At 35.7% G+C, this 25,186-nt stretch overlaps 1 protein-coding gene across 1 annotated transcript in view; it reads right to left on the bottom strand.

The window, feature by feature from the left end:
* Positions 1-19,741, bottom strand: part of LOC149780983 (uncharacterized) — a 40,513-nt gene extending 20,772 nt beyond the window's left edge. The window contains exons 1-2 of the mRNA XM_089938094.1: positions 19,596-19,741; positions 13,114-15,367 (exon numbers count right to left, since the gene is read on the bottom strand). Of these exons, the coding sequence (XP_089794220.1) occupies positions 13,114-15,119 (2,006 nt within the window). The 5' untranslated portion in view covers positions 15,120-15,367; positions 19,596-19,741. The remainder of the gene's footprint in view (positions 1-13,113; positions 15,368-19,595) is intronic.
* Between the last annotated feature and the right edge of the window lie 5,445 nt (positions 19,742-25,186).

Here is a 25,186-nt window from a genome sequence, read left to right on the forward strand (position 1 = left end):
CGATAGGCCAGGAACAAATATGAGGAACCAGTGCTATTGGTCCCTCGCATTCTCAAATGATATGGCGTGAATGAGACCTGAAAGAAGGAGTGTTTCTGCCTCCCATGTAGCAGCCCTAAAATGTCATTATTGTGATCCAGTAAGACCCTTGATGAGTTAAGTGCAAAATTCCAGTGGACATGAGTAGCACCATTAGCAGTGCCATGAACATAAACAATGCATCCGTTGAGGTTTAGACAACTGCTGCCAGCAATCAATGATCTAAGATTCCTCCTCCAAAAGACTTAAGGAGGCTGCTGAGATAAGATCAGTAATCAAGGCTATGGTGATAAGTGATTTAACCTCAAGTTTCGTTGCCTCCAGAGAGCCTCCCAAATAATAACAAAATATGGGGATAAAAAGAGGATCAGAGGGTGAGGTGGCCCCCGAGAGGATAATCTTGTCCTCTGGGCTCGAGGCAAAATCTGGTAAAAGAAGAATCTTTGTTTACAACCTTATTGGGAGACAAGACCTCTTCCTCCTCTGCCAACTGAGTTAATGGGTCATAAGATGCTGGGGGACCCTAAAAATGAGGAAGTGCCATCTCAACATGTTTCTGAGTGAACCTGCTATAGACTGCAAAACACTGACAGGACACCATCATCCTGCCCTTGCTCCCAAGAGGCTGAAATATCTAACCCATTGTCTCTCTGTTAAGGGGGAGACTTGGAGTGGAGAATCCTAATGTAAATGTTTCTCAACCATGCTTGAGCATCTGTGGGAGAAGACCCTTTCTCTTAAGACTCCACATCTTAGCAGGCAATGTAGGTCTGTAAATGCTATGAGGTAAAAGTTTTGGCATCAAAGGTTTTATAAAGAGAAAGGACAACATTCCTGGAATGGATGAGGTCACAATCTGAAGTGATTAAGAGGGATCATAGGGAAAGGGGTACACTGACCTAATCCCTTACCCTAGTCTGACATGCACAAGCCAACTCCATGCCCCCAACAGGATTGGCTAGTTGCATAGTGACAGGAGGTTTATCAACCCCTATCTGTCCCCCATACAGATGGTACTTTAGTGACCACTGATTGGTGCCCAGCTGTTAGTCAATGACCAGTTATGCTATTCCAATGTGATGGAGGAGCCCTCCTCAGAATTTTGAACAAGATCACTGATTTATATTTTTCAGGTGACTTGTCTCCTCGTCGCTTTCACTCATGAAAGGTTTTTTCACTGGGTGCAGCTTCTCACTAATGGGGAAAGGGTTGTGCAATTCATTTTCAACTCAACTATTTCCTCCCTTGGGCAGTACCCTGGATAGAACCCTCACTACTACTGGACCAGATCAACCGTCATGAATCCTTGAGCCACAATGACCATCAGGGATTCTAGAGCCTTATAATTCTCCAAAGAGATCCCATACCCTCCTGGGATAAAAGTGTTTTGCTAAAAGCCGTACTGGACTCAGAGAAGAATCCCATACATTCCTGGGATCTAGCAGTACTCTTCTCTAACAAAGTGGTCTTCTTATTCTGATCCCTAAATAACCAGAGAAGGATCCCATACTCTCCTAGAATCTAGGAGTCTTTCACTTACAGAGGGACTCAGAGAAGAATCCCATATCCTACCAGAATCAAAGGAATGAGGAGGAAGAATAGCCTTTGTTCCTTCCCTTGTGCACTGACTCTCAGCAAGCAGCAGAGAGGGCGATCAGACCACTTTAGGGAATGGTTACCCTTGTTTTTAGACCAAAAAAAATAGTGACCCTTCATAGAGGTCAATACCACGTCTACGATTATTGTTTGTCCCAAACAGAATTGTAGACGATCCCTCTCTGCTGCTATGTTATTCTGAATCCTGGGAATCTTCATCTGAATCCTGGGAATCTTCATCTGAATCCTGGGAATCTTTTGTTCTATGTTTTAAGTAATATTCAAGTTCTGATGGTGGTTTTTCTACTTTTGGATTTATGTTCTTTCTTTTTTTGTAATATATCATTAAACTTCTGTATCGATCTCCACCGCAATTTTTGCAAATCTGATATAATCCTCTAACGCCGTTGTTACAACCAACACAACTTCGTGGACCAGCATGAGGGTTTTTCTTTATAAGATAATTATGTTTTTTGCAATATTCTCCACGGTATTTTTTATCACATTTGTTAGTGGTTCCTTGACGCAGCCACGTACAATTGTTCATTATATTAATGATATCTGTTTAATTAAATTTATTAATTTATCCAAATATTTTATCAAGACCCACACGATATCTTGTTCTAGGATCATGTAAATTTATTGTTATAAATCCATGAGGAGTAGCTTGCGCTCGTGAAAAGAAATTTCTGAATTTAATTATATCCATGTCACCGCTGCACCAAGTTTGATGAATATTTCTAAGTGTGTGTGTGTCTACGCCATTAAACACAACTAAAATATTACAGTTGTCTCTGATCACTTTTGGTATTTGTGTATATCGTTGAGTAACATAGATCACATCTATATTTTTATGTCTACAACGAGAAAAATGATTGATTTGTGTAATTTTAAGTATCAACCACCCCAGGAGATTGATTCATAAAAAACAAAATATTTCAGAATAATAATAAATTATTTCAGATTGTACAAAATTGATTAATTTGTGTAATTTATCCCATCAGTGATTATATTTATTTATTTATTCTGAAATATTACTTTTTTAAGTTGATCGAGTTTAATACAGGAGTGTGTATAATTTAGAATCTGATCTCTGTTACAGATGATCTCGATAATATGTTCTCGACGGAGTTCATCTAACTGTTCTTGTATTAATAAGAAATCCTCGCTTCCGTATTCATCAATAACTAAATTAACGTTAAATTGCTCTGTGTTTTGTGAAAACGCTGTTCTGATGGCGTTTTCAAGTGCTTCTTTGTCATGTATAAAAACAATCACGTGCTGGTACCTTATATAATATTTACTTGATTAATAAGATTTTACATACAGATTTATCACAAGCTCTTCTCCACGTATGTCAATTAAGCGATTAAGGTGGTCTGTGAGCTTAAAATTTATTCGTGTTAACATATTATTATGACACCGCAGATACACAGGATTAGTTGGTTCTTGCACGATTAAACTTTCAGGGGAAACTTGTGGTGTAAATGTATATAAAATATATCCTTGTTGAGCCTGATTTGATTTTCTGAGATCTATTTGATAGCTACCATCGACTACATCACAAACCAGATTGACCACGATCGTGCTGGTTATATTAACGATTCCCGGAGATACGTGTCTGCCGCCGCCGTGTGGATCATTATTATATCTGAGAACAGTTGGAGGTGGTGCTAGTTTTTACAACGCATCGAGTTATTTTGGAAAATTTTCGTTGATAAGATCGAGTGATTTTACTAGTTCTCCAGCATTAATGCCTGGTATTACAAATGTTGGTAATTGTTGTTCAGTTATTTTGTAATGATTGAGAAACCATTCTCTAGCGTTATAATTATTAATAATTATATTACCGTTTTTAACCATATTCACAATGATAGTTTTATTAACGTACCTAAGATCTGATATAACCTGATTTAAATGTTTTATCGTCTCAATGATTTGATGTTTCACATCATCGCTGTAGCTATCAGAAAAGAAATTTCGTAGTTTATTGACTGATTGTTTAAATTCAAAATTAACAGGATCAGAATATGACTGAATAAATTCCTCATTGACGAGTGGAAGTATTACAATTTTTCCACCAGCAACACGTTATTATCTATTATTTTAGGAAGGGATTCACCATCATCTGCTGTTATAAAAATGGGAATACCGGGCTGTTTCCACGGATATTTACCTCAATATTCAGGAACTGTTATAAATTTCCTTTCATGTGTAATAAAATCATCCAGAGTTGGTTCAGGTGGTATCGGTGTTATCGGTGGTGATATTTCAGGCCAACCTAGTATGGATCTTATCGATGATTGATAAATATCAACGGCATAATCAGGAGAATGTATCTCAACCGTCGAGGACAGCGTCGGCTCATGAACATTAATTGATATTTTTGCTTCTTTTCCGGTTATTGATTTTATTCTACGTTGAAATTCTTCATTGATCTCTTCAATCTCATAACTACCAGTGGGTATTCCAACATCTATCCAGTCAGGAGTACCATCTGGTTTGTTCTTGTTAGCAAATACAAGCGAATTATTTGCTGGTGTACCATTAAATGATTTTGATCTGATATTTGGCCAGCTGTAATATACTCGTAATTGAGCCAGTGCTATTTCCTTTACCGGAATTGCAGTAGGAAAGTTAATACTAAATTCAGGATTAGTTGAACTTACCGAGATCATTGTTATCTTTGGTGGAGTTGTATTAGTCACGATCTGCTGGAGTAATTCTGTCATTATTAGCACTTGTATCTTTAATACCGATGCCTTCGTCGTATATTTTAGTCATCATTGAAAACTCGAAATCAGATATAATTCCGTCACTGAGACTCGCTGATAACAACGAGGATAACTTCGAGTATGCGACTGTCGCTGTATGTAATCTTATCATGCAATTGGATAATTTTTCATTCGTGCAGGTGCATATTTTTTTGCGATGATATTAAGCACACCTGCAATAGTTGTTGCTGCTCAAATACAAATAGTTACAGCTGCTGGTGCCATCACTGTCACCACTGATAATATAACACCAGTTCCAGCAACAACAGCGGATACTGAATAAACAATCACATCAACGATAACTAATCGTCGTCGATATCTTTTTACTTTTACTGTATATTGTTCAACTCGATCTTTTAATGCTGCCTGCCATTCACGCGCTTGATTGTACCTGTATTGTGCACCATCCATATATTTTTATGCAGTAAATAATTGAGGTGTTCCAGCTACAAATTCCAAACACCACCAGTAAAATGTTGCGTTTAATGTCTTATCAGCTGCTTCCAAAATAAATTCCTCTTCGGTTCCGCTATTTAATATAACAGATACAACCCCGCAAAACTTATCAGTTGAATGGCGCCATGGAAACGTTGTAAATATTTCAAATTTTGTAGCACTGAACACGTACATGCCAGTGACTGTTGCGGTATATTTGATAGTTTTATTTTGCTGCGACCATGTTGCGAATCCAGATGATACTGTGTATACGATGTTTGTGATATCAGCAGGGGTAACCCCGCCGGGAATTTTAATCAGACTGGTTTTGTTAACGATATCAGGAATCCCCGCTACAATGTTTTGCTGTGTTTGTTTGATCGTGTCAATGTTGGTTTTGATATCAGAAAGATTTATGTTAACGGTGAGCGGATTACCGAAGAATTCTTCTACGATTCTTTGATGAGTTCTAAAATTTCTACGAAGATTTGAAAACACGTTTACGTGAACATCATATTCAGCTCGTAACGTGGATAATTTATTATCTACGGTACCATAGCTAATGTCAACATAATTTTTCAATGCAGCATCTTCACCGGGGGTTGGATCTCTTAAAACTACTATTTTATTTCCGTTCATGTTGAGTTCACCCGTCACTGTGTCGCCGGTGTTTTTCAAGCGATTATCAACACTTTTTGCAATTTCATCTCTGATGGTTATGAACGATATATTTGAATCCCTGATTTTGCTGTTGTCAGTAAACACAGGAATATTATCCGTAACTGCACCGAGTACTCGTCGAACTATATCATTCCATCTGATGTTGCTCGTTTTTAGTTTTCCGTATCGATCCTGAAAAATAACAACCTCATCTGAGTCAACTCCAGCCAGGCTCATGATATCAGCGAGTTCATCTTTAGTTGCATACTTTGACAGATCAACGTCGGATTTTTTTTCTTACTGGTAGATGAAGATCTTCTGTAAATAACAACCATTATAATAAGACCTGTTGTTTAAAACGAAGCGGTTGCTTGTATAATCATGCACGACTTTATGTGGCGGTTTGGATGATTTTGATATAGCGTCAAGTACATTAATTACTTCACGGCCACATACTGGTGGATCTGTCATTGTTTGTGTGGGTAGCGTTGAATACCAAACTGTGGAACCAGAGGTTCTTGCGTGATGTGGTGCAACATACTTGATAAATTCAACGGGTGTAGCTAACCCGTATGAATCCAAATAAACAATTCCATGTGGATCAACCGCATATGATACCCAATAAGTACCAGATCCTGAATTTGAGTCGAGATTAATAATACCTGTTTCGACTTTGTTTGGTTGTTTCGGTAATTGATCTCGCATAAAAACACCTCTAAAGTTTTTTATTTTTAAATTTTTAGCAACATCAAGTAAATCAAAATTTGATGCTGGAACATCTAATGAAGTGATCCTGGGAGCCTCAGACCTCTTCCCCAGCGAGATCCCGGTAATCTTAGACCGCTTTCCTTTTTTTTGTATCCATTTCCTGTTGCTTTCTTTAGAGCCATTCCAGCAGCTGTTCCAACAGCACCTAACGCGGCTGCTTTTCCTACAGCTGGAGCAGCAGCAGCTATTAACACTGGAATAGCCGCAAGAAGTGGAAATATACCACCCGTTTTAACCATGTCTTTGATGGCGCTCGGAGAAAGATGTAATTGAACTCCGGTTTTTGATTCTAGGGCTTTATTGAAATGTTTAATCTGATTATTTGTCAATGATAATTTGTTTGGACCACCACCAATCTGATCTCGTTTTAGTGATATTTTAGTTCCGCATTTGCTGGTGGTTTTTGATTGAAGCTTTTTGACCTGACTGGGAGTCAGAGTAACATTAACATGACTATACAACATTTTTATATAAATAATATTTTTCTTAATAATTAAAGATTTTCCACTGGTGCATCAACGACTCTCATTCGACCACTACCACCTTCAAGTAACATGGCTTTATCGCTGAGTATGACCGCGATTGCTCTGTAGGTGCCGCAAATAAGAGGTGGACCAGCTATATCAGCAGGAGGGTTAGTAACACGAGCTCGAAAGTGTATATCAACGACAGATTGCTTGGATAAATCAAGATGCTCCAGCGAAAAATAATAAATCGGATATAGATTTGCAAAATCTAGTTGTGATATTTGCAAACCAGTATTTATATTTTGATCACATCCCATGAATGACATTAAACAATGATAAGCACGCGCTACGTGATTTTGATCAAAATTTAACAAGATATCTTCAGTTGGTTCTTGATGTCTATTTATCCGTAAGGAAACTTCATTAACTCCAAGGTTGTCAAATATCATATGTGAACGTTCTTGATTATTTGTCCGGGCATTATCTTGCAGCCCAATGAAAATATGTTGTGGTGCAGAAACACCTTGTTGTGATGCTATATGCCATGTGAATAAACCATTAACAGAACTTTGAATAGCATCTGTGGTTACTGTTAACCATGATAGCAATGATTTACCACCTTGATCCATAAAAGAAATTAATTTTTGTTCTTCAGTAATAGATGGTGTCATTACTGGCATCCACAATGAAAGCTTTGATATATTCACTTTACCATCAGCAACACCATCACCTCGCCAGACTGCATCATTATCATCACCTTTTCTTACGAGCACAATTGTGTGTTTAGCTCCAAAGATGACCTTTCTAACACTTCTGCAAAATCCAAAGATGTGAGATAATGGAATTGCACATGAAAAATTTCTGTTATCTCCCAACAACGTCGCTCGGCGTGTTGCAAACCCTAAGTTGTAAGTCGCATTAACACTTCCTATAATATGAAAAGCAGCACCTGGTCTGGCTGCGTGTTCAAAGTCAACTGGCTGTGGATCAACTGCATTATCCTGTGCTGTCCATATTTTAGTATACTGAACATGATCAGCGTGGTTAGTAATATCCTTGGCAAACATCACTGTTGGACCGGCTGATCTTGTGTAATCATCAGAATATCTCGCTAGATCAATTTTTGTTATCAAACAACGCCATAATTCCGTTGTTGACAAAACCAACTCGCAAATTAGCAGCATATGGCGTATTAGCTACAACATTCGTTACAAGTCTACCTTCTACTTCAATAAACGCCTCAGCGGGCAAGAAATATCTACTTGTATCATGAACCTGTAATTCGATTCTCCCCCGCTGATTTGGTTGTCTTGCGTCATAGGAATAAAACTGATAATCACGTACAGATTCATACTTAAGGACAGGTGCCTCCATATCAAATGCTGTGTCTGTTTCACGCTTGAACATTTTTATTAAAATTACCATTTTTCCAAATGATGATCTAAATCATCGTCGACAAAGACCGCTTCCTGCTATTAAATTTGCTGTTATATTTTTTCTGCTTCTTCAGATAATTCTGCTAGTTTTTTATTTGCAGCCTGGGTCCTTGATCTGCTAACGCCGCTAGTTTTTGATTTGCAGCCTGATTTATTATTTTACTTACGTCTGCGGGCATCACCTAGTACTTGCCAGTTTCACTGGTGGTTGTCGTTTTCATCGCAATAATCGTGCTAGTCTATCTTTGATCGCCGAGAACACCTTACCAGCAACATTGACAATTGCTCCAGGAGCTTTATCACGAACAATATCAATAGCTTTCATCGATAATTTTTTTGCAACAGGTACTGCTTATGGAGCTATCCTTGTAAATAATCCCTGAATAACATCACCAAGTCCATCTCCGTAAGTAGCTCTGTAGATTGGTAATCGTGAGTTTACCGCTCTGACCTGTACAGGTTTACGATGATTATTATGTATGATCATCTTTTTTAATTTACCATTTATTTAACAACTAGTCATCAACAAGTTCATCGATAAGTTCTCGGTAAACTCCGATATCCATGATACCACCTTGAAATAATCGCCGACAAATATCATTAATGATATTATCAGGACAAACAAAATTATTTCCCAGACCACTTCCCGTTGCTCCTTCTTCTGATTTCTTAGATGGTGTTGTTCTAAATAGTTTTTTAATTTTTGACAGCGGTGAAGAAGATTGTTGTTGTTCTATTTGTTGCAGGGGTGGAGGAAGTTGATACTGGGAGAGTGTTCTTGTACTAGTTGTTTCAGTCTCTCTCTAAGTCTTTTATTTCTTTATTAAGATTTTTGTATTCTTGACCTTTAGTTTGTTTTTTGTTGTAATATACACGATATATATATTTAATAAGATTATCATCATTTACTTTTTCATGACGGGGTTTTAAAATACTAGATTTATTAAATATACTATTTAATATTTTTTCGGATAATTGTTCTCTTTTAGTATTTCTAATTTCTTCAACAACCCCTTCTTTGAATTTTGCAATCAATTCTACGTTTTTTCTACTAGTTCGGGTTCAGGTGTATGTTCTTTTCTCACGTCGGCGACTTCAGTACGAAGTTTTCCAATACCTTCAAGTATTTCTTCGCCGACAGGTGGAGGTTGAGCCGCAGCTATATCAGCTGGAAGATCTTGTAAAATCTTCTTTCTCTGTTTAGTTCTGCTTGCTATTTTTTCAGTTTGTTCTGCTGTTTGTTTTGATACCGGAAGATCTTCTTTGATGACAGTTGTAACTTTTTCAGTAGCTGCAGTGACGGGTTTAAACAGTTTTTTAGTTTCTTCTTTGCACTCAACTTGTGCTTCTTGCTGCGCTTGTAGATTTTTTCTAAATGAGTCTCTGACAGGAAGAAATTTTTTAATTGCTTCTAATCGTTCTCGTGCTATTCTTGCAGTATGAGATTCTGTATGTACCATTATTTTTAATATAACAATCTTTTAATTGATATCAGCAGAAGGGGTGATGATAAAATTAAATTGAATTAAAAAGATATCATTAATATAATGAACAATTGTGCGTGGCTGCGTCAAGGAACCACTAACAAATGTGATAAAAAATGCCGTGGAGAATATTGCAAAAAACGTAATTATCTTATAAAGAAAAACCTTCATGCTGGTCCACGAAGTTGTGTTGGTTGTAACAACGGCGTTAGAGGATTATATCAGATTTGCAAACATTGCGGTGGAGATCGATACAGTAGTTTAATGATATATTACAAAAAAAGAAAGAACATAAATCCAAAAATAGAAAAACCACCATCAGAACTTGAATATTACTTAAAACATAGAACAAAAGATTCCCAGGATTCAGATGAAGATTCCCAGGATTCAGATGAAGATTCCCAGGATTATTCAGAATAACATAGCAGCAGAGAGAGATCGTCTACAATTCTGTTTGGGACAAACAATAATCGTAGACGTGGTATTGACCTCTATGAAGGGTCACTATTTTTTTTTGTCTAAAAAACAAGGGTGACCATTCCCTAAAGTGGTCTGATCGCCCTCTCTGCTGCTCAGCAGGGTCCCAAACCTTCTTTGAATATAAACAATAAAAGAAAGGCAGGTGTGCTGTATGTCTCATGGGACCTTTCTATGCCTATATCTACAATATTTATATCCTTGCAAAGAAAAACGTTTCAAACAGAAAGCAATACACAAAAATGCTGATGATTATAACTGAATGGTGTGAGACCACCAGGAAACATTTGCTGAATAGAATGAATGGTGTAAAACCTCCACAATATTAATAATAATGAGTGGTAAGATCCCATAAAAATACTACTGATAATAATGAATGGTGTGGGACCACCTCACAAGGTCTTATTGATTCATTGCACAACATTAGTCACTATACCATTTGAAAACAGATATAAAAAATATATAGGCCACAACAAATTCTGGAATGACAGGGAAGACAATATATACCCTAATAATCTGAAAACATCCAAAAGAATCAATTCGATGATATGTTGGCAATGATTGTGGATGGCAAGTGGAAATGCTATTACCTACCTTATGACTAAAGGGGAAGGGTAAAACAGATGATCACTGCTGAAAAATGGCACAATAATGCCTCTGATCTCACAAGAGACTTTATGCCATGGATCTTTGAAAAAAAATGTCAGTTTTGACAAGTGCAACTTGAAGAAAGAAAACTTATCAACATGGCATCCACAGAAAAAGATGTCAGCTGCTGCATATGGGCCATGATGGCCAAGTCATGTTGGGTCTGTTTTATTTGTTTTTGTCTATCTATAATGTTCTATTCATGGAAGGTGAGAAATTTTATATGGATGAGAGAAATTCTGCTATGAAAAACATAAACAAGCTCATACTGAAAGGCAATATATAACTGTGATGAAATTAAAATTGAACACCATGTGCCAAAATCTTTCAGCACTTTATAATTTTTAAGCATTCTCATTTTCTTAATGAAACCAAGATTGCATTAAAAATGGTAATACTTTGCAAAATAATGGAAGACTAATACATCCTTTCCAGCATCCCTTTATGAAAACGTATGGATAAAGATGGCTAATATTTTTAAACAAGTACGGTAAAGGTAGGAGAAAGATATACATATTTTAAAAAGAAATGAGGTATGATAATTACATATAAATGGGGGGCCCCGAGTGGCCGAGTGGTCTAAAGTGCTCTCCGGTACGGATCCCTGCCATCTCACCTCTGCCTGCGTGGGTTAGAATCTCGGATTCAGCCAAAGTGGGTATGTGAGAAAACTTGCTAGTAGCTTCTCGTTAGTCAGTGGTTCTTTCCGGGGTTTTCCCGGGTTCTTCCTCCACCATTAATACTGGCCGCCATGTATAGCCTATCATGTGCGAATAAATGATGTTAAACCCTACAACAACAACAACATATAAATGGCTGAAAAATATAACTTCATGTTTTGTGTGTTTGCGAGTGTGTGTATTTGAGTTTTGGATTTTTAACGTAGCTTTTAACAATGTTTCAGTCATATCATTATGATGTCTGCAGTGTGGCAGTTTATAGTGATGTCTAGCACTGGGGCATCATGCTGCAGACATGTAGCATCATGTCCTACCCAGTCACATTATCCTGACACTAGGTGACCAGTCCTAACACTAACCTATTAATGCTGAGCACATAGCAAGGCAGCTGCTAGTACAATTGTTAGTCCATGCCACCTCTAATCCCTTAAACATACAGCTCCACACCACAGAGATCATATCTAAAATATTTATTTTAATAGTCAATATCAGCATTTTATATGAGAATACCACTATCACTTTAGTATATCAAAAATGAAAATAAAATGATATGCTTTTATAAATTTATAACATCAACATGATATTGTTTTTCTAGGCAGTCTTATAAGGACATAGGGCCCACAATAGTAAAATGTCTGTTATTTTCATTTCTTGGGAATATGATACAGATGAAATGCACAACTATTTTGTAACTTTAGATGGACGCATTGTGTAGCAAATAGATATAAGTACCTCAGCATGAAAGTTAGATTGGTATATCTCTTTGATGAAGAGAAGGATTTGTCTAACTTTTGGCTTGTCTCTCTGAATATTGTACAGTGTATTAGTAGTGTTACAATTGCAATAAAAACAAACTGCATGCCTCCTCACAGAACACAGGAATCAAAAGTTCTTGCTTTTGAAACAAGGTCAGAATCAGCAACCCCACAGTGATTCAGAAATACAGGCAAATACAAGTTTCCGTATTTTCACAAGTCTCTCAGATTCTTTTGTACCTTTCATTCTTCATCAGAACATTTTGTGATATACCTCCACTTACTCTTGCTGGTAAATCTCAAAAAGTGTCTTGGATTTTTAATGTAGCTTTAACAATTTAACAATTCAAAAAATATTGGTACACAGCATCCCACTTATTTTCAATCTTCATTAGATCTAGCAAAAGAGTGAGCTAAATATCCCTTATAAAGAGATCCTCTTCAAGTCCCCTCAGACTTCAGCTCACCTTCCTCGCAAAATGTAATCATCACATCGACTGAACTGGTAGTTAGAGGGGACTGTAAGACAGGGATCTCAGTGGATCTGAGGAGCAGATCTTTAATTTTGCTAAACAATACTGAGGAAAAATACCGAGACAAAACAGTAGGCTTTCATTGTGTGGTTCACAAAACAGCATTCATCATGTCAAGACAAAAGAAGAAAAGTAGGGATTGTTGGGTAGAAAATAGGGATGCCGGAAAGACTGAAAATATGACAGGGACTTTTGACTAATTGTTGTAAGTATCTGCTCCCACAGAAGTCGATGTACAAAACATGGGAGAAAATGGACTATCCTTACCTTTAAAAGCTCTTGCATCTGGATAGTAGACTTATTTACACTACTATAAATTGATATTGAGATACAAAATGGAAAATGAATTTAAGTTCGTTACCTCCAAGGTTTCCTTATTTGGCAGAATTGCAACTTAAAGCCTGGATAATTCTTAAATTCCTCTTCCAGCCATAAAAGCTCGGCCATTGCAATGTAAGAATTTGTGACACAAGCTGCTTCAAATTGACTTCCAGAGCTTTTCACATTTTGAAATCGATCTGCCTTTACGTTATCTAGAAATGCATATACGTATACAATCTTTTTTGACTGAAACAATTTGATAAACTTTTCTTTATTTTCAGTCGTCTCAACCAGATGATCTTTCTGTTCATTTTCTTTGTATTTTATGACACGGTCATACCACTCACCCAGTACATCTGGGTTTGTTATATGAGAAGCTGATTTGTACAGCAGACTAGCAGATATTCCAATCTGTGAAGCAGCATCTCTTGTTTTTTGTCCAAATCCTTCCTTTACATGATAGAGGTAGACAGTGTTGTCTGAATTTCGTAAAATGTCAAACAGTTCAACGTTTTGAACCAGTATCTTGTCTCCTACCAGAAAAGTAGGAACAGGTCCTTTGATTGTATTTTTTCGCCAAATTCTGTCTAAGGAAATATAAGCTTGATTATATTGGCCCTCATCCACTTGTTCCAAACTTTGCTTGTAGAGTTCATATTCTGATTGTCCTATTATAGCAATTAAATCATCAGGTGGTGATTTACATTTACCTGGAATTTTACTCTTTATTGCTGATATAATCTCCTCACCAACAGTTTTCTTTAATACACTTTCGCAGAATGTGATGCAGTGTTCTGCATCAATGGTACCTTCATGTTGGTTGCCACATCTGCTGTGCCAGGGTAGTGGCAGACACATTTCATTTTTTTTAGTCATCAGCTTCTCTTGCATTAGTTTATTAAAACTTTTTTCTATTTCTTCAATGTGATTTTCATCAACACTGTACCAGTTCTTTCCAGCATGAAAGTAACGCTTGTTTTGGCAGATAATACTACCGTGTACATAATTTATCAGAGTTTCATATTTCACCCATTTTCCATTTGCCTTAAAGTTTAGCTCAAAACAGGCAGGATCTTGGTTATCCAATGCAACAATGACATCTGAAATATGCGGCTGACATATCCATGACTTTTGGATCATCTTAGTATTTTTTTCTCTTAACTTAACTTGTTCACATTTAGCCCATTTCTCAATATCATTCGGACACAAAGAAAATCCATTTTCATTTAGTTCATTATTTTCTTTTAACACATTTTCTAACTCGGTGTCTAAACTTTTAATGAGTTCCTTTTCTTTTATCTGTCTGGCAACGTCTAAAAACTCAAAGCCTGCAGTGTCTTTATGTTTTAAATTTGACAGATCATGCATCAGATCTAAGATTTCTTGCAGATTGAGGGATGTATGGAATGTTAAATTAGACTTCTTCACCTTCACCTTCACTTTGCTTTTCAAAGCTAATTCCTTAAGTTTCCGATAATTTGTTTCATTAACAGGTGCAATAGTGCTCTGGAATTCTTCAACTATGAAAAATATATTGTGTAAGTACAAGACCCGATTTAAACCTGGAGTGCTTTTATGATAGTATCTGTCATCTCTAATTGTTGTGCCATTGAGATATCTACACTTTATTTGCGTTATATTATTGGGGTCCAGAACTGCTTTAGCAACGTTAAAAGGAAAATCCATGTCAGCAAATGGAAGTATATGAAGATATGCCTTGCCTGAACAGATGGCAAAAGCATCTTGATTGTTCTTAACAGTTACTATTAGAATATAATTATCTCTTGTGTATGATTCATTTGTCTTATTACCAGAGATGTGTTTTTTTAAAAGATTCACAAGTTTGTCTTTTGACTTGCTGTCAACCGCATGTAATGTCAGCCCAAATTCTGTTTCGAATTCATGATAATTCAACCCAACATTAATGAAAGGATCTACTGATAATTTTCTATTCAGTTCTTTCACATTGCCTTGCTGAATTTTATAAATTACAATGTTACTTAATTTAACTGTTTTATTTTGTTCATCCTCTTCTAATTCTGCCATCTTAAAGAAATTACTCTAGAAAATGGCAACTATGTGCCTTTCCCAAGAACACACTATTAGGCGGATGACCCAGGCTGGCCTAGGCAAGTACTAAATTCATGACCCATCAATGATAAACACAAAACTCTACCAAATGAGCTACTGTGAACCATCCTGGCACATCAACACATTGGTTTGAGAATTGCACCATAATAGTTGATCTGGAATTCTGATTACGGTGATCATGCATTTGTTTTAGACTCCTTTATCTGCAAAAGAAAACAAAACTAGCTACAATTTATTTTCACATGTACATTATAAATCAATAATTTAATGACAAATCATTAAAAAACAAGACATAATACACGCAAGTAATAAATGTCTGAATGTTAGAGAAAAAAATGTAAAAAGATCACACACAGAGGTATATATATATATATATATATATAGAGAGAGAGAGAGAGAGAGAGAGAGAGGCAAACAGAGAGAGACAGAGAAAAAGAGGGATACATATGTAAGGTAGTCAACCAATTATCTAGGTGGATAGGGGTGCAATAAAAATATTCATCAGTTTTTGTTATGCCATTCAAAATGTTTTTGCAAATCATACCTGTTTATACTAACTTTAAAATTCTGATCTTTGATCAATGTATTTCCTTTGAACTTTGAAAACTGTTGGTAACCAGCATAGCCTCAGTAATAGTCTATTAGGTTTTCATCATATACATACATTCAAGAATCAGTTTGTAAATATCAGTGTTTATTGAGGAATCTCTTAAAGACTGCTGAGCATAGTACAAGAAAATCAATCATACACATTGACAGATGGACCATTGAACTGTCGTGCTTAGGACTGGCTTGTTTGTGCTATGGGAGAAGTGATACTTCATATCTTTTATCATTGTATTTATTTATTTTATATTTTGCACTGTACATCCTGGCACAAGGCTTCTTGGCTTCAGAATGACCACAAGGTTCAGCTTGGGTAGCCTCAAACATGCAACACTCTCATCTGGACACACCTTCAGGAGTGACTTCATGACTGCTAATCATGTGGATACCGATGAAAACTTCCTGAAGAAGCTTCTTAGCTGTCATAACAGCTTGAGTTTACACATGTCCGCAGCAGCATAACACAACGGGATTCTTTCTCTTGTGCTTGGGCAACTTGTGCCTGTTACTGAGGATGTGATGTTGAAGTCTTGCCAAAAGTAAGAAGTTGCCATTGTGTGGAGGTTTCGGTGGAAAACTTTCTGGCAGCCAATAAGAACTGACATCACTCCACCTGCAGTATCTTTGTTGTGGTAGCTGCAGGTGCCTGCACATTTGACCATTTCTTGGTGGCTTGTTGGTTGTATGGGAGATATTTGACATTTTATCTGTTCTAGCAGCTGGGACAAGCTGTCATTTGGCTTCAGTTTAATTGGGTAGACTTGTTGATCAACTAATACAATATTGGAGTTACTCTGCAATGTCTATCATATTTTCATTATCTTAATAAGCTCACTTGAGAAGATCGTGGTCTGTATTAATGGATTTTGTACCTGCCATTAATATATAAAATATAAATAATGTGCATCCTTAATAGCCCTGTCAAAGCAGTGACATGACTGATTCAGCTTTATGTAGTTTTATTCATTATTGATATGCATTTTATTTTTAGGCAATAGTTATGCTTTATTTTGATGAAGAGCAATAGATCTAAAGGATCAGAGCCATTGTTTTTGTGTCGGATCGGTAATCATGTTTGGGATCTATGAATCGGGTTGGTGGTTGATTATAGTGGAGTAATCAAGTGTGATTCATGACCATTCATAAAAGGTTTGTGATCACCTGACGACAAGTGATTTTCAGGGGTATTGGTAATGCAATAAACCAAGTTTATGTGTTTTTTTCAAGTCTCCGTTCTATTTTTGTTAGATATTAGTAATTATTTGTTGATTATTGGGAACTGATGTTCAGAACATAGTTCTCAACCCAACTAATTAGCCAATTTATAGAAGCAGATGCCATGATATACAGCATTCATGACACTTCATGACAGCATGGATTAGTTTCATAAAATGTACCCTCCCTAATTTTTTCACAGGAAAAAACTCTTTGTAGGTACACATGTTTAGTATTTTGTTACAGGAATAATTATTTGTATTGTTTTTATATTACATGGCATGAAATGCTAACATCTGGCTTGGAAAGGCATACTAATAAGTCATACAAATATAAAACAAAAGGTAAACCATGCAACTATGAGTTTTGCGATGTGTGATGATTAAATGATTATAGGAACATTTCTGTAGTATTGGCATGTTTAAGAACCTGTCAGCTGTCAATGACTTGTGTTCAGGTCCTTGGAGATGGGTAAAATATGGACTAACAAACCACATCACACAGGAGCCTGATTCACTCAGTTGTGAGGCCTCTTGCATGTAACATTATAAAAAGTCTCTCAACTGTACTATTCAAAATTTCAAATTACTGTTGCAACCACAGAGCACATGTTTATAACTGGCAGACATGAAATGTATGTGTAGTTTGAACTGTGTAGTTGCTTAAATATTCACCCATTAAACTAATTATTTGCTTCATATTTATGTTCTAGATTTGTTCTCTCACTTGTATAAGTGACAGTTATGGGTATAAAGAATTAACTATGGTAGTACTTGGCATCTTAAACAGATTTATCATGAAAATTTCAAAAGGCATGATTTTGCAGGAAAGTGATTAGCATTATTCCACAGTTAATGGTGAAGCTACTTCAATGAACTCTGCACCATTGTGTTGATCTTAAAAGACATTTTGAGTGGTATAAAATAGCTGCCACGATCACAAGTGTAAGAAAAACGCTTGTCACTGTTACCCCCATCAATACACTGCAACACTGAGCATTGGTTTACAGCATACCTGTCAAGTCTCAAGCACTGGGCATGCCTGCTTGGATGCCCATCCTGAGTTTTTAATGCATTCTTAAGAAATATATGTCACATACATTTAACCTTTGGTGCAGTGGACAGATTTCATCCATAAATTTTGATGCCACAACAACCTGTCTCATACAAAATGAAAAAATAAGGTCAAAAGGTCCATATTTCAGATAACTATAATAAAGGAAAATATGAGAATATTATTCACTTGACCAAACAAGTCAATGGAAGCTCACAACAAAAGAAGTTTATGCACCTCAGACCCAAATTCATACGTGTACTTTTCATGTCCAAAGGTGATTGTTGACAGAAAGTCATGCTCACGATGCAAACGCAAGCCCTTTCCCTATGTGATAATTTTGAAGAAAAACAAAATTTGCAATAAACAGCTTGATGCAATTCATAATATTTGCAATCCTGCTATTTCTGAGATAGTCTACATCTTGAACCCACAATAATTGTTTACTGCTATGTGTGGCTAGCTCTGCTTTGAAATCAACTATTGGTCTGCATTCTGTGAAGTAACTATGGGAGGCATACACACCTCACATTAATTTCATGAACAGCCCCAACCGAAACATCTAATTCACAAATATATCCATATCTTTAAATATTAAACATTAATAGCTGAAAAAGTCACATTATCTACATTAAAAATTTGACACTGTCCAATTTATGAAATGATTCCCTGTCACCTTAAACATTCTGCTCCAAGTAGTCTGTGAAAAATTATGTAAGTATCACATATTCAGACTTTATCTAGTAAGCTGATGTAAAGGAAAATTTATTATATGCAAAACTAATATGACTCTCTTAGAAAAGTGACTGCTTTGCAGCTAACAGCATTTTATTGTGTACATTGTGGGTAAAGACTCCCTGCATTTGTTTAAAACTTTTAAATTTTGTGCAACCTCAGATTTTTTTTGACTTTGTTTAGTAGTAAAACAGCATCAGGACAAAACCATAAATCCTTTACATTGTTACTTAAATGCCAAGTTGGAATTTCTGACTTTCAAAATTTTATGAGGAAATATAAATTAGTGCTGTGCTATTTTAGCTCCCTATGACAAAACTGCCATTCTTGAGGCAAATATTTATTGGAGTTCGTTGTCTAAAGTGTACTAGAGAACTTATGAAAAAGACAAAACCACATAGTTAAATAAACAATATGCTTAAGACATAACTTTTAGACTAATATAAAAATCAGTTCCTTATATTATTGTTCTGGTGGTGCTAATAGCAGCATGAAATGGTGCATGTCTGTGTGTTGTTTTATCACCACTGCCAATAGCTAATTAACAGGGATCAAATTTTATTCAACATACACTTGGCCATTTTGGAACACTGATTTACTTCTATGTGGGACCCAGCTATAAGCTTGCAGAGTGACATCAAATAGATCCAATGATTAATTTTCTTCTCAGACACACATTTACTTACAACTGACTTTAATGACTGTTGCAGTTTACAAAATGAAAGTAAATAGTAACATGAGGTACAGAACAAATATTAACAAAGGAAAATTCAGTTGAAGATAGGAAGCATTTCAAATGATTTGCTTTTAATAAGTCCATACCACCAAACACAAATCTTGCAGAAGCTAAGTCTGGTCATCAAGCTCAATCCCTTACAGAACAGGATGTGTAACTGGATAAAGGTCAAGTTAGTGCATCCATCAGCATGACTAATCCATTAGTCCTAATATTTTACCATGCAAATTCAGACCTGAGAAAAGAAAACAAACAAATGATATTAATCCTCTTTCTGAATACTCAATTAAAACATAAAAATGTCAGAGGAAAAACTATAGTAATAACTCAGAAAAGGTATGCATTAATTAGAAAGTTTCAGCTGTATGAATGTGAAACTGTTTGTCCTGCTGTTTAAATCCATATAATATGAGGCATGTACCTTTAGCTTCAGATTATAAAGGCAAAGTGGTTTTGGCTAGGGCAATCAGAATTCTGTGAGGTAAGAATGATCTCATTTTTCAACACTTTACCTGTGAAACAAATTGTTGATACAATGCAATGATGACGATTATCTCATTAGATTTTTTATTAAAAAAATAAAAGTGGTATACTATTCAAAAGAAGCAAAGTAACAGGAAATTATACGCAAGTTCATTTTGCAGACCTGCTGAACCATCAACAAGAAATGAACATACATATGGCATAATTAACCCAACAGAATATTTACCTCTTATGATACATACAGCTCAAACGTTACATGTCCAACTTGTAAGTTTTTCCTCTTTTGTTAATTGACCCATGAATTTTCAAGAAAGAATGGACAACATTGATACATTTCTTATTATCACTCAAGTGTGAGATTTGAATCTCCGATGTTGACTTCACAGTGGGGTCATAAAGTTAGAGACTAAATCAGTCACTACTTCAACTTTTATTCTTCTCCACCAAAATGTGGCCACATCATTATTTGCAAGAATTTTCAATGGTGGTATTCATGATTCATGACAGTATCTTTCTTCATTTTGTCTCTGAAGCATATCTGCTTATGTAGAGTTACTTTACATTGAAGAATACATGTTGACATGTTATACAATTGTTTATGTGTATCTGTACTGAAATATGAATACTATTTATTAAAATCGGAATGCAGAACTTGCTTGACACCTACTGAAAAAAAAAGACAATACCTTAGAATCGTCATTATTTTCCCATATCTAGTAAACCAAAAATATTCTACTTTGTCTTGATGCAAATAGTTTTAACTCAGAGTGCAAATTTAATGTTATATACACCTGCCTAATATAAAAATTCATAAAAACCAAACACATGAGTGAGGACAAAAACATCTGTATTTGGACTATTGTTATTTCAATGGCTAAATACTATGCAGTGACTACATGAGATGTACATGCCTCATGTCAATTTCAAGCACACCACAAGGGGCCCCGAGTAGCCGAGTGGTCTGAAGCGCTCTCCGCTACGGATCACTACCATCTCACCTCTGTCTGCGTGGGTTTGAGTCTAGGATTCAGCCAATGCGGGTATGTGAGAAAGCTTGCCAGTAGCTTCTCGTGGGTCAGTGGTTCTTCCCGAGGTTTTCCCAGGTTCTTCCTCCACCATTAATACTGGCCGCCATGCATAGCCTATCGTGTGCTGTAAAATGGCATTAAACCCCAACAACAACAACAACACAAACTGGAAATACCAGGTTCACAGGTATGACCATATCTTTAACTATAACATAATAATAGCTCAAAAAGTCACACCATACCCTTAAGTTAAGACATTTGCCAGGGGCCAATATATAGGAAACTGTCCCCTACCACTTTAAGGGTGCAAGGGACAGTTTTTATCCACAAATTTAATGTTACATACAACTGCCTAATATAAAAAAAATTCATATGGAATTAAATATATGAGTGAGGTCAAAAATGTCCATATTTTTGGATAAGTATAAAAAAGCAACACATAAGAATATCATTCATTTGATCTGAGAAGTCAGTGGAAATTCATAGAATAAAGTGTTGATGCACCCTACCCACAAATTTATAGATGCATTTTTCATGTCCAAAGGCCACTTTTGAGAAGAAGTGATGCACACAGTGCAAACACAAGCCCTTTCCCTGTATGAGTATTTTGATAAATATTGTGTACTTAATAGTTTGATGCTATTCAAAATAACCGTTATCCAATCAGTTTTTGACATCTTCTACATGTCTTGAGCCAACATGTCTACTGCTGTAAGTAGCTAGCTCTGCCTCCTAGCCAACTATTGGTATTTCACTGGCTATATACTGTGCAGCGACTACATGAGGTGTACTTGCCTCATGTCAATTTCAAGAACACCACAAGCTGTAAAGACAAAATTCACAAATATGTCTGTATCTTTAATTATTAAACAATAATAGCTCAAAATGTCACACCATACCTTTAAGCTAAGAAATTTACAAGGAACCAATACACTAAGCTGTCCCCTGCCACCTTAAAGATGCTATGAGTAGTTACTTCCCTTGCACAGTCATCCATACAGGAAAGAGTGGTATGGGAGAAAAGGAATATAGCATAATGAGGCTAATGCATAATAACAGCATATATATAGATTAAGAATCAGAAAGAATAAACAGGATGTCAAGTGGTTGTATGCACTAAGTTTTTCTCAAGGGCACAAGAGATAATTTTATGCATAAATTTAATACTAAATTGACCTAATACAAAAATTCTTAAAATAATAAAATACACCCTTAATGTCAAACTGGTCCCTTTCTTTAGATAGCTATAATAAAACAAAACATAAGAATATAATTTATCCGATTTAACAAGTCAACTGAAGCTCAAAGCAAAAGATATGTATGCATCCCAGCCCCAAATTCATATATACAATTTTTCACAGCTGAAGGTGCTGACAAAACATGATGCTATCTGTGCAAATGCAAGACCTTTCCCAAGGTGATAATTTTTAAAAACACTGAATAAAATCCAGCTTGATGCAATTCAAAATAGTTGCCATCCAAGCTTTTTTTGAGATATTCTATTTGTCTTGAACCCATAATAAAAGTGCAACATGTATGGGTGACTAGCTCTGCTTCCTAGCTGACTATTGGTATTTCAATGTAAACATACTGTGAAGTAACTTTGGGAGGTGTATACGACTCGTATCAGTTTCAAGAACAGTGCAAACCTGAAACATAAAAATTAACAAATATATGCATATTGTAAATTATTAAACAATAATAGCTGAAAAGTAATATCATAGCCATATGTTCAGAAATCTGACAGGGGCCAAATTTACATAACGATCCCCTCCCACCATAATGGTATGGTTTCCTGACTCTTGCAAATAAATTTCCATTTTTATGCAATAAATTATATTTAAAAATGAGTCAGAGGAACCATTTAATTGATTTCTGATTAAACTATAATGTGTTGGCTTCAGTAAGACATATCCACACTGATTGTCATTTTATTTATGTAACCGAACATTCTTTATAAAATTAAGAAATCACTGATGCTTTAATTTTTCCAAATTCTTTTGCAGGTAATAAAATATATCATAAGATCGCTATCATGGATGCCAAGTTTACTCTTAGATTAGACAAACAAAAGAAATCAAATTTAAGTACTTTTTAATATCATCAACATATGCCAAACACGTGCGTTAATCAGTTTGTTAAGGTGCACAAATTTACACCTGAAATGAAGAGCATATATTATCAGGGTTTGCAAGGTCTATACAGCTGTTTAGCAGTGGTCATCATGTGATGTCAAAAATCACTACCTTGTATCTAAAAAATAGAATGCAGCTACAAGTTTAGACAAACAGATTATATGGTAGGTCAGTACCACTATTTAAATTATAAAAGATTAAGGGTGAAATGATACACCTATGCTGCGCATCGATATGATTCACAAGACACAGCATGTGATATGCTGCATATCGATACACATATGAACTTAATGTTCTTTCCATCTTTGGAAGTTATGTGGTGCCCCTTTATGCATTTGACATACTGGCTGTACTTCCAGCATGCAGATTACAAATATAGTTATCATATTTATATGTAATTCTCATTGATGACAAGAAAAAACAATACTTTTAAATAGACTACCTGTTTGTTGTCAGTGAGTTTTATTCCCTGTTTTAGGCCATTTAATGTTGGCTCCATTTAACTCACTTCATCTACCAGGACTTTTGTTTTGCATGACATGAATTCTTTGAAAACATCTTATTTGCATGACATGAATGCTTTGAAAACATCTTATTTGCATGGCATGAATGCTTTGAAAACATCTTATTTGCATGGCATGAATGCCTTGAAAACATCTTATTTGCATGGCATGAATGCCTTGAAAACATCTTATTTGCATAACATGAATGCCTTGAAAACATCTTATTTGCATGGCATGAATGCCTTGAAAACATCTTATTTGCATGGCATGAATGCCTTGAAAACATCTTATCTGCATAACATGAATGCCTTGAAAACATCTTATTTGCATGGCATGAATGCCTTGAAAACATCTTATTTGCATGACATGAATGCTTTGAAAATATCTTATTTGCATGACATGAATGCCTTGAAAACATCTTATCTGCATGGCATGAATGCCTTGAAAACATCTTATTAGCATGACATGAAAGCCTTGAAAACATCTTATTTGCATGACATGAATGCTTTGAAAACATCTTATTACCAATTTCATGTCTCACTTAAACTTGGAAAACATAAAGATATTATCTTCAAAACAGAAAAAATAAAGCAATGTCCTCGTGCAAAAATAATCTCATATAGAACAAATCCCGACATGAGGATGAATACCAACGACATATATCACACTGTACTTCCTGCAGATGCAAAAGACTGCTGCGGCCACAGGTACCTGTATTTATTAGTGGAAAAGGAAAACTATTGACAACACCCAGTCCTATTATATATTTTTTTAAATTTTACTTAAGGTGATAAACTTGAGTGGTTTGAAATCTGCACCCTTGCTGATTCTGTGCTCATTTTATTTATTCAATCAGCACCTTCATTCACTGGTTAAATATCTCTGCTTAAAAAGAGAAATTCTAAATTTGTTCAAAATGAACAATTTAAGGAGAGATGCTGCCAGGATTTTATCTTAAGGGGGACTTCAACCTTTGTCAACAAAAGGGGAGAGTAGAAAAGGAGGGGGAGGAGGAAACTGTCATAGTTCAATATTTACCTAACACTTCAATATCTATCTATCTTCCTGCTCCACTGTTTTAGCGTTCAAATGAAATCAAAATCTTTAAGAGATCTCATTTCCAGTTGTATGTGGTAAGTATTAATCGGTTAATTTTCTGAGCATCATCTGTTCCTTATCCGAGTATAAATATTTGTATTTCCTTCTAAAGAAACATATGACTAGCTAGCTTTGTCAGCTCAAAGATGTTGGGTAACTGATCCTCATGGCTCTTATTTATCACTTTCCAGAGCTCTATTATCTATTGGATACATCTGCTAAGATAGGATATTTCACTACCAAATTTACTTTTTTGAATCGGTAAATAATTGACTACAATGCCTGATGTCTTATCTGTTCAGTAATGCTGTACTAAGGGTTTTTAGTCCATCAATGCCAGTCTGCTTGTGCGGACAGAGGTATTCAAATAAATATCTTTATTACTTCTTAATTTCATTTTTTTCATCCTTACTTATTCAGTTTATCTTAA

This window comes from Sinohyriopsis cumingii, chromosome 16 (assembly GCF_028554795.1).
Source record: "Sinohyriopsis cumingii isolate HCF-2022 chromosome 16, ASM2855479v2, whole genome shotgun sequence".
Lineage (NCBI taxonomy): Eukaryota > Metazoa > Mollusca > Bivalvia > Unionida > Unionidae > Sinohyriopsis > Sinohyriopsis cumingii.